We start from the raw sequence: 11,621 nt of genomic DNA, 5'->3' as shown, positions 1-11,621 counted from the left end.
AGCCTGTTTCCGTCACAAGGGAAATCCTGCAGCCTGGACGGCAGCTGATAGGAGTAAGATGAGAAGGAGAGCCAGAAAGAAGGAGGAGGAGGAGGAGGAGGAGAGAGATAAGAAGGAGGCAAAGTGTGTGGGAGACAGAGAAGAGAGGGACATTTTGGGGGAAATCCAGAGGGATAAATAGCAAAGAAACATGTCAAAGCGGAGGGAGTGAAAGAGGTGAAAGACACAGGGGAGGGAGGGAGAGAGAAGAAGCACTGGGTTTTTACTGGTGGGAGAAAAAGTTAAAGACGAGACAACATAGACTGAGTGTACCACCTCAGGATGCAGCGGGAACACAATGCTCAAGAACACAGCGCTGTTTCTCTGTCCTGAAAATAAGCAACAGATTCAGCGGCACTAATGAAGCAAACTGTTGGAGCTGAATCAACAAAGTGTGATTTTTATCTGGTTTATTATTTATTGTTATTGAGTGGATATTTCTGAATAGATTTTTTAAAAAAAGTTTGACTGCTAACAACATTTAAATAAAAGTTAAACTACAACATTTTTTTTCAGAATTTACTTAGTTAAAATGATTTAATCCTGATGAATAAAATCCTTTTGCTCTCACGATCTTTCCATACGAGTAAAAAGTAAACAGAAAAGGCAATATTAGTAGTAACTAATGTGCTTGGTCAGAAGTTTGGCAAATATTTAATAGTTTCCTAAAATGTTATTTTTTTTTCAGTGCACAATAAAGTTGTTTGTTTTGTTTTTAGTACAGGAAAGAGTCAAAAGCCAGGTGTTTACCTCCTCGAAATGAAGACACATTCAGTAACTGTGGATAACAATAACAACACAGAGTCAGCAAATAAGTGGAACTCGTTTCAGTGCTGTGTAATTGTCTCTTATATAGCTTGTAAAAAAAACAGAGAATTTAAGTGAAAACATGCACACAAAAGGTTCAGAAGCAGTTAAAGGATAACTACTCGTAGGCGACCAAATGTCCAGGCCCAGGATCCAACAACAGCAGGAAATCCTTCCCTCACAACTCGAACAGTAGGGTTGCTCTCTGTTAATTTGCTCATGCATGCTTAGACATAAAATGACTTTGGCAGACTTCCATTTTGTGGTCACCTTTTTAAAAGTGTGAGCTTTGGGAAAGGAAAGTTCTCCATAAAATATCTGAAACGCTGCGGGGTTCTGTGTTAAAGACACCGTGGTAAATGTATACAAAAAAAGACTCTGCAAAGATTTGGCATGCTGTGTTTTTTTCCAAGAAACAAGTCTTCATTTAAATATCACAACAGGATAGTCACCCAAAACATGCAGCTAAAAACACCCAGCTGAAAGCAAAACATGAGACTATTCTCCTCTGGCCTGAGCCTCAGAGAAGACACCCTTCAATAAAATAAGGTCTCACAAATTCTCCAAGTAGTTTTTCTGCTTTCTATATATTTTTTTTTATCCAAAGTGAAAAACACTGTGATATAGTCAATGAAAGTGACCAAAAGTGAAATAAAAAGAAAAACGTGGTAGCAAGGCTTGCATTAAGCTGCTCCTGGTCTGGTCTGTGACCACAAAGTTCTCCGCGTCCTTTAAATCTGAAAAGAAACTACATCAGATCAGGTAAATCAAAGTGAAATCAGATTATTGACTGACCATTCTGACACTTACTGCAGTACATAAAGACAGCATTAGCAGCCATAAAAAGTCCAACTGCGGCGACGCTTTATGATTTTAGGTGCCTCTCCGCGCCAGGCAGCGCCAGGCGACTGATTTACTTGACACTCATGGGGGACATATTTAGACTGGACATGCTGGAGAGACTGGGCAGTAAAGCTGGCGGGGCAGAGGGTGACCCAGACAGCGGGAGGACCAGAGGGGAACACGTCAGACACACGGGTTAACCTCCTCCCATTAAACCACCCGTGATTTCAAACCAAAGGCCAGGGGACAATGGACTTCACTCCACTAATTACACACCGCAACACAGATAGTGTGCACCTTTATGAGGACAAGCCGATAGCTTGTTCTCGCTCAAGCAAGTTGCTGTCGAGGTGAATATAAAAGTTCCGGAAAAGACGAAGGATAAGATGCATACTTTGTTTGTGGAAACATTTTAATTAGCTTGTTTACTCGACTTTACTTGCAGGTAAACATCAAGTGTCTGGCTGATGTGAACATGTGAAGCTTTGAGCTAATATTTTCAAGTTCATGTTCCCAACTTGCTTATCTGTTTTTATAGTCCCCAGGTTCATCACATCTTCACAGCATGACGCTGCCACCACCGTGTTTTACCACTTGAATGTCAAGTTTATGTGCATGGCACATTTCAGCAACAAAGCAAAAAATAACACAGTAAACAATTATGAAACAAGCAATAAACATTAGATTTTGTCAAATGCCATCAGCGAGAATAATGATCAACTATATAATAAATTTATTGATCAGTGTTCCAGTTATTATTAACCAAAGGCAACTCTAACAGGTAGGTTTTTAAAAGAACTCAGTGTGTCGTCGGCTGTTTTGCAGTTTTCTGGAAGTTTGTTTCAGATTTGCGGGGGCAGAGAAGCTGAAAGCTGAATGTTGTGTTGAGGGTTTGCATTTTCCTTGTTTTATTTTCATGTTTACAGGTTCCCCTGCATTCCTTTTGACAAACTGAAAATGCTTTCTTTCAACAATGTTTTTTTTTTCCCTTACACCTCCGTAAACCCGATAGTGTGCTCAGACTTAAATGTCCTACCAATAGATTCTCCAACCTGAGTTGTGGATCTCCGCAGCTCCTCCATAGTAACCATGGCTACTTCTCCAACTAATGCTCTCCTTCACCGGCAATTTAGCTTAGGTGGACAGCCATGTCTTGGAAAGTTTACATTGTTTCCATACTATTTGCCCTTCTCTGAAGAATGGGGTTGAACAGTTTGTTCACACTTTGGGAGGTTTTTTGCAGGCCCAGTCTGTTTGTTTACTAATGGTCTCTTTACACAGAGAAGAACAAGATTAGGTGTCTGAAGGCAATTGTTTGTACTGTGTCTATAGCTCTAAAATATATTTAAGGCATCTAAATAAAAAGGGGTTATATCCAAACACACACATTTATCAGATTTTTATTTGCTTAACACACTATGCACATGGTAAAAAATGGTGGTGGCAGCATCATTCTGTGATATGATTTTTTAAAATGTTCTTTTGTGTATTTGTTTTGAAAAAAATACATGCACCATTTTCCATCCATGTCACTATCATGCACTGAATTTTGTTGCTCTGTCCATCACAAAAAAACGTATTTAATTACACTAGAGTTTATGTTTAGCTTCACAACAGTTGAAAAAGTTTCAGGAATATTAACACTTTTACACAGGACTTTATACAGTGCAACCATGATAATGACAATGACTGCATTAACTTCATATAGGACAAATTATGTGAGACCTCCATCTTTAGACCTTCACAACATCCACTGAAATTAAAATACTGAAGAAACTTTGTATCAGGAATAAGTCCACCCAGTTTTTTTTTTCTTTTTCTTTTTTCCTCCAACTCTGAATTTGGAGGAAAATTCAGAGTTGGAGGTTCTGATTTTTACTGTTCAAAAATAAAGACAATAACACGAATATAATGTAAATTAAACTTTTATTAAAGCAAAAAAATAAGTAATAATATTAAACACATTTACTTGGTGACACATAGAGGACATTAAGCTGTATAAAAGGGACTGAAACCGCTCCTCCAGTCCCGCCACTGACTGCAAAAAAGCGGGTAACCAAATATTCAAAAACAATACGTCATCCCACAATGCACCGCGCTCACGCACTGCTTTAATACATTACCTCATCCCACAATCCACCGCGAGACTCAGAATCTTCTGGGTGGTTGTCTAGGCAACACACCTTATCGGGCGTGTTTGACTCCGCCCCTGGGCACGCCCTCCAGCCAATAGGAGAGCCCTGTTATGACATCATGGTTATTTTTAGAGAAGCCGCGGCAGCAGATAAGCTTTACCTCCACGCTGCCTAGCTTTCAGTGTATACACATCCAGGCAAGAGGAAGCAGCTCAGCAGCTGCGAGGCGCCTTTCACTCTTAGACTCAGTACAGCTGTGGATACTGTGGGAAAAGCTTAGTGAACTGTTACAGACCAACACTGAGCGCCCTGCCGAGTCCGAGTGAGAGAAGAAGTAAGTTCTGATTCCTGTGTCGCTCTGAGTTTGGAGGTTTTTTACTCACTGAGAGGACTTTCGGAAACCAGGAAGAGGGACGAGAAGTTTGTTTGTTTGGGTTTTTTTTTTTTAAGAAGACTCTCTAGCTGCGTCTCTTTTTAAAACGTCTTCTATGTATACCAAGATGGAAACTACTTTCTATGACGACTCACTCAACGCTTTCTCCCAGAACGACAACGCGGGCTACGGATACGGCAACCCCAAAGCGCTGAAGCACAGCATGACGCTGAACCTGTCCGACCCGACGTGCTCTCTGAAGCCTCACCTGCGCGCCAAAGCCGGCGACCTGCTCACCTCTCCGGACGTGGGGCTGCTGAAGCTGGCTTCCCCGGAGCTGGAGCGGCTCATCATCCAGTCCAGCAACGGACTCATCACCACCACCCCGACCCCGACCCAGTTCTTGTGCCCCAAGAACGTCACCGACGAGCAGGAGGGCTTCGCGGAGGGTTTCGTCCGAGCCCTGGCCGAGCTCCACCACCAGCACATGCCGGCCACGACCAATGCCTCCGCTCCCCAGGCCGGCGTCAACACGGCTCTGCCGCCCGTCTCATCCGTCGCCGGTGCCACTGTTTATAACAACACCCCGGCCATGCGCTCCGACTCTCCGGTCTACGAGGACTTGAACACGTTCAACCCGGCGATCAGCACCGTGTCGGCGCCGAGCTACACCACCTCAGCGCCGGCTGTGTCCTTCCCCGCGCCCCCTCCTCAGCTCCCCATCTACGGCCAACCGTCCCCGGCTCAGCTGCCGCGGCTCACGGCGCTCAAGGAGGAGCCGCAGACGGTGCCCGAGATGCCGGGGGAGACCCCTCCTCTCTCCCCGATCGACATGGAGAACCAGGAGCGCATCAAGGCGGAGAGGAAGCGCATGAGGAACCGCATTGCAGCCTCCAAGTGCCGGAAGAGGAAGCTGGAGCGGATCTCCCGGCTGGAGGATAAGGTGAAGACCCTGAAGTCCCAAAACTCCGAGCTGGCGTCCACCGCCAACATGCTGCGGGAGCAGGTGGCCCAGCTGAAGCAGAAGGTGATGAACCACGTCAACAGCGGCTGCCAGCTCATGTTGACGCAGCAGCTCCAGACCTTCTGAGGCGACCCCAGCAGACAGGAGAGACTGTAGTTTGAAAGAGACGGACGCTTCCTGTGATGGCATGTCTCCCCCAAAAAGACATCCCAATGGGATTTGGGAGGATATGGCGGCGACACTGACAGGGTCACTTGGGAAGGGGTGGGGGTGGTGAACTGCCACTCACTCCCCTTGAGGCGCGTCCTGGAGATGGGGCTCGGGACAGTCAGAGCAGCCATGAACCAGAGAGGACATGCACCAACTGAACTAAAGTGAACTAAAAGTTTTCTTGATTTATCCACAGCTCTGCATGGACTTTGCCATTTCCATAAGGAGAAGTTCAGTATTAGGACTTGAGAGACTTTTCTTGCTGTAGCCATATTTTTTGGGCTTGTTGTCAACGCTAAATAAAGTTGTAACAAATGCTGCCGACCTCTGAGTTACAGTTCAAAACACCATTTTTCTTAATTGTAAGAAATTAAGTTAGAAAAAGCTTCAAGAATTTCTTGTTTTTTTTTCTAAGTCGTTTAATGAGGTTTCACTCATTGCTATATGTATATAAGATCAACTTGGAGTACTTATGTTTACTATTTGTAATAAGGAAACTGTATAATGTTTTTTTGTTTGTTTTTTTTATTGCTTGTCTTCTGAGCACTTCAGAAACTAATCAATATTTAAGGAGGAAAAAAATAAACCAGATGAAATGAAGCAACAGTGTCTCTCTGTGTTCTTGTGACAGGAAAAAAAAAAACAGTGGGTGTGCCATGTCAGGAACTCAGAAACAATAAAACATGTTGCAACATGTTGCAAGAACTGCTAGTTCTGAGAACATCAAGGTAAATTCCATTAGTGCTGGTATTGATCCAAGCCCAGCGATTGGGTTACAGCTGACAGGCCAGGCTCACTTACTGATGAAAGCCTATACTACAGAAGGGCTGGGGTTGATCTCCTCTCTGTGACTAAGCACAGAAGTTTGTTTTGTTTTTCTTTGAATCCCTAAATGATCTCAATAAACCCTATAAACAATAGTTTCATGCCAACTCTTTGGTGATACTAGGCTAAAATCACTTTAAAATCTCAACCAAATTGACGCACGCTGAAGTTCTGTGGTTTTTCGGTGTTGCTGCTACTTTCGAGTATCCAACTTCACTTTTTTCGGAAATCAACAGTCAGTATTTCAAAAACGACGCCAAAGTGCCAGCTTTTTGTGCAATAGAATTAATTAAAGTCGCTGTAACTTTGTAAATGTGCTGCCCTTTGTCAGGGTTATATGATCAGATATTTGGAAAAATAGCATTACATGCACAAACACAACAAAAGTTAAATGACTTTGATGCCCATTCCTCTATTATGAAATATTTCATAGAAATAGAACATGTAAAAGCCCGTCTGTTAGTTGTTTTGGACCTCAGATTGTCAGTCTCGGTTCGATAAACATCGTCCAGATCACTTAAATTAGTGAACACAATAGTCTTGCCTGTTCAGTAAACAGGTGTTTTTGACAGGACAGCAGAAGTATGGCACTCAAGAGTTATGTAATGTTTTTATACTTTAAAACAACAGGCCCTCCCGGTTCACATAAATCCAGTTCGCCACTAGAGGGCGACAGAGACTGTAACCGAGATTCCTTGTGGTGGGTCGTTATTGCCTGTAGTGGTTCCTCGTTTGTTTTGTTTTAATTAAAAATAGATTATCATCTTAATTAGTTAATCTCATAGACTCTACACACCCTTAATAAAAAGACAGGTTTTGAAACATTGAGATAATAATAAAGCTTTGTTATTTTCATTAAGTTACTCAATCTTCTTCATGCACTCTGAGAATGTCACATCTTGATTTTACAATATCTGCACACTGTTATGCAAAAGTTCTCAAAATTTGTCAGGTTCTTAGGATTTCTCTTTGTAACAGGCCTGTGACGCAGATTGCGATGATTTGGTTCTGAACTCTGGCTGGGCTAGTCCAAAACTCAGTTTCTTCAAGTGAAGACATATTTCCTTCTTATTTGGATACATGTGTAAGTCACCGTGATACTGAAAAATGAAACCCCTCTTCAGCTTTATGGGTAGATCTGAAGATTTTGATCCAAGCTGACTAAAGCTTTTCATAATTTCCCCACCAACACAAAATATCCAACTTTCAACTAAAGAAAAGTATAACCTCAGGCCATGATGCAGCCACTATCATGTTTCAGTGTGAGAACGATGTTTCTTTGGTAATGCACCGTGTAGCGAGGAAGTTTCAGATTGGCTATATCAGAACCTGAAACACTTTTCACAAGTCATTAATGTTTGGGAAACAATTTTGCTTTTAGTTAGAAGATAAATGAAACAATACCAGCAAATAAACAATAATATATCCATATATATGTAAGTACATTAACACAAATGATAAATAAAATTATTCATGAACATATTGCACATACTTATTTTCTAGTTCAACCCCCAATTTGTCGCTTTGGCTTGTTAACTTGTTAACTACAACATTAAATTAGTTCCACGTTTTATAGTTTATGTCTCTGAAATTTTTAAAAACTACTCCTGTATTATCTAACCTACGAAATTATAAAAGTTAAATATTTTTTCCCACAAAGACTTATTTGTATTTTAATACCCAATTCGATTTGGTTTCTCAAACTTACATCAGCGTGACATCACCCCGGAACACGGCATCCTTCCCCGCCATATAAGGAGAGGGAGCGCTCGGAAGACCACGTCACTGCGTAGGGGGGCGTTTCTTACGGGAAGTGGATCGACTGTTTAATCTGCTGCTTTGCTGCATAACCGGGTGAGTCCAATAAATCCGGGGACAAAATTAGATTTGGTCTCAAAGGACAAACTAATTAAAAGTCTATAACCGCAATAAAAAGTTCAATGTTCTACATAAGAAGAAGTCAAGTGCTTTTTCTTTTTTTAATGTTGTTGTAAGTGAGTCCAACCTCTTGGTAAGATACTTTAACTAGGCTACATCAATGACAATTCTTCATAAGCACGCTTAAGTTAATATATGGTCAACGTCTTGTGAATGGTTTTTATGATTTGTGAGAATAGACACGAAAATATGAAATATTCCAAAATTATTACTAAAATAGAGGTTTTTGTGTGGGTTAAATAAAAGCTGAAAATTACCAATAACAACAAAAATAACAATACAACAGCAAAAACAACAATTATCTGATGTCCATGAGGATGTGTGCGTGCATTTTAAATGTTGAATTTACACCTGAAAGTCATTCAGTACGTAAAATTACTGTATAAAGTATATATCAGAGGAGTTTGAATACTAATTAAGAAAAGGGTATTTGACTCCACTGCAAGGATTTTTGCTCTAAAAATGTAATAAATCCCCTTTAAGAAACAAATACTGGCTTGTCACTGACTGTAATTGTGTCATGTGTCAACAAAAATGTAATTTTATTCTGTTTTCTTCAACGTTTAAACGGAAATGTGATTGATGGTGACCAGTGAGAGACGATGTAGCAGATATTGACAGACGTGAGAAAGAAGGGTTCACTCCTCCTCCGTGTTCAAAGGCTGAGGCAGATCTCCAGAGGCTGAAAAAGTGACATATGTTAGCAAAGACCCGCTGATTTTACCCACCGTTGTACCATATGCATCTGGACACATTAAAAAAAAAACTTTAACTCAGCATCTTTTGCCTCTAGGGGGTGCTGTTTGAAAACTAATGCTGGTCCTCCTGCAAACGGATCAGAGGACAAAGCTCATCAGATTTTAGAGTTGGAGAAGTCTACATATTTACTGCCGTAATTTACTGACAGGGAGGTATTCACTGATAATATTAAATAAATAATATTAACCGATTGGTTTCTTTGATACTGAAACAAGCAAAGTTGAAGAGAAAGTCATCTGTTGCCACAAAGTAACTCAGATAGTACGTATTAAAAGACCAGTGACTCTAACCTGGTTAAAATCCTTTCCATTTTTGGTAATATTTAGTCATTTTCGGGTGCAGACTTCTCAAATATTTAGCAGCATTGTTTTTCCCCGCGTCACTGCGGGTAGGTGCAGATTTATTCTTGCAGGATTCAGATTGCATTCACCTTATTTTTGAAACAGTCTTCTAACAAGACAATTTTATAAAAGTAGGTAAGTCACAAGGTAAGTGGTAAGGAGAACGTGGAGACTGTTCCAGGGAAGCCCCCTGAAACCTGACAGCTCTGCCGGGTTACCCGACCAGAGAGATGAAAGATAGGCTTGGTGCTGAAACATGAGTTTTCCACGAGCTGAGGGTCTTTCTGGTAACAGTGTAGGAGTGATTCACACATTTCCACACAACTAATGTATTCGCCCTCTTGCGGTTTTTGACTTCAACTCCTGAAATTGTCTGCAGCGGTTTGTATAGCTTGCAGTTCTCGATGTTTCACAGATTAACGTGGATTAACGTGCTGGCACATAATTATTCAAACAAGACAAGGCAGGTTTCTGAATCATTACAAAGTAAGCAATAAACAACAACAAAAAAAGAAAACGTATTTATCTTCTGAAATTCTCGATTTTCTTCTTCTTTAAACAAACGAAATGGCTCGACGTCGTTCCGGATTCCCGGAAGGCTGGAGGAAAGCTGACTAAATGCAACATCGCACCAGAGATATTATCAAACTTAAGGGACGGAAACTAATAAGATCAATTTATGTTCAAGGTGTAAAACAAAGGGAAACACTTTTCTGCAAAAACAGAAATATTCCGATCAAAAACCTGTAAAGATCATAATCCAGGAAATTACTGTCCTCCAGTTTGGTTAGACAGATTTCCGACTTATTGGTGGGTAAACTCTTTGAGTAAGTGACAAACTGAATGTGGTGTGAAGCACTTTGGGGTCCTCTGGACATCATAAGGTGCCAAAATAGTAATAGCAGTAATAGTATAGCAATAATGGCAAGTACATACCATTCATCATTTAATTCTTTGTGTTTTCCAAGTTAATCAAAGTAAAGGTTCAATGATGTGCAAAAAGCAAGATGTTAGAGAGCTGAAACATTTTATTATTTGAACAGCAATTCAAGAGAAGGCTGGTACATATTTCCAGCAGTCATTGGGTCAGGTAAAAAAAAAAATAAAAAAAAAACTTCAACAAAATGCAATCACTAAATCAAAGAAATACAGCAGCATAGCCTTTCTGAAGTCACTCAACAACAGGACTTTGTTTTGCAGTTGAGCAGGCCAGTGATGAAGATGCTCCTCTGCAATGTGCTGCATGCACGATACACCAGGACACACGGTGAAGGTTCATAAGCTAAGGGTAAACTGTGCACATAGGAAGTTAAGCTGCAAGCTACAAATTATGACTTGAAGATGCAGCCGCAGGTCACAGACACAGAAGACAAACCCAGCATGTGTTCAGTGAGAAATACTGTTAAAGCAGAGATAATGTACAATAATGGCGACGTCTAGAAGCTCAAATCCTGCAGAAAAGTCCCAGTCCTATAAAATATATCATCCTGCTTATTTAATTCTGCGTCACTGTGAGTTACTGGTTGTAATTTCCACTGCAACAGCAAACATTGAGTCTTAAAGCCCTTTGCTGGTACACATTTCCTGTAATTAGCACTGGCATGTCAGACAGTACTATTCTTTCATTCTTTGTTAGGATATTTTCCAATCTGTAAAACTGAACCACACAAAGATCATGAGTTTTACTGCCTTCCTGGCCCTCAACCCGCTCGGGACCAAAGGTCAGTGAGCTCTGAGCTCCCCAGCAAAAGGGAGAACACTTTAATGAGAAAACGTTATGCTGCTGGACAGTGGAAAATTACATTCAACTCACCCCCATCTGGTGAACAAAGAAGACAAAACTTTACTTGAGAAAAGGCAAAACTATTTAAAGTGTGTAGCTTGTGCACAACAGTTATATTTTTGAACATTCTTAATCATGCAAACATAAAAGATAAAAAAAATAAACAAAATGATAAGAAATAAAACCTTAACATTTCTAACACTCTTCCTAAACATATATGAAGCCTTTAGCACACTTTTTAATATGCAGACATTTAATGCAGTTCAGGATTATGTTATCATGATCTGCCCCTGAATCCTAAGACAGTTGGTCTGAAAGCTTCAACATGACAATAACACAGAAACAATCCTAAAAGCTCATTAAAAAAGTTTTCCCCAATAAAGACGTAACTTCTAAGGCTGAGAAATACTCCAATGTACTGATGAGGATTTTTGCAAACCCTTATGGTGTTGCTGAACATACAGCATCCTCATCTGAGACCACTGCATCACACAGTATCAGAAGATCATCTGCCTGTACATAAGAAATTAGACTTTAAGGTTATGGAAGTCACAGTAGTTTGCTAAGGCTTTCATCTCTTTTGAACCTTTTCACATTTTTTCAC

General features: G+C 40.7%; 1 protein-coding gene across 1 annotated transcript; it reads left to right on the top strand.

The window, feature by feature from the left end:
* Window positions 1-3,741: 3,741 nt before the first annotated feature.
* jun (Jun proto-oncogene, AP-1 transcription factor subunit) lies at window positions 3,742-5,971 on the top strand. The gene has a single exon (XM_007550561.2). It carries the CDS (start codon window positions 4,313-4,315, stop codon window positions 5,285-5,287), a length of 975 nt encoding a protein of 324 aa, XP_007550623.1. The 5' UTR covers window positions 3,742-4,312; the 3' UTR covers window positions 5,288-5,971.
* The last annotated feature ends 5,650 nt before the right edge of the window (window positions 5,972-11,621 follow it).

The sequence above is a fragment of the Poecilia formosa genome, unplaced genomic scaffold (assembly GCF_000485575.1).
Source record: "Poecilia formosa unplaced genomic scaffold, Poecilia_formosa-5.1.2 Scaffold37, whole genome shotgun sequence".
In the NCBI taxonomy this organism is placed as follows: Eukaryota; Metazoa; Chordata; class Actinopteri; order Cyprinodontiformes; family Poeciliidae; genus Poecilia; species Poecilia formosa.
The sequence above is the reverse complement of the archived record's forward strand: the minus strand, read 5'-3'. Positions and strand labels throughout refer to the sequence as shown.

What these genes read in the sequence shown, in the direction of transcription:
- jun (XM_007550561.2), top strand. Translation starts at nt 4,313, where the DNA reads ATGTATACCAAGATGGAAACTACTTTCTATGACGACTCACTCAACGCT.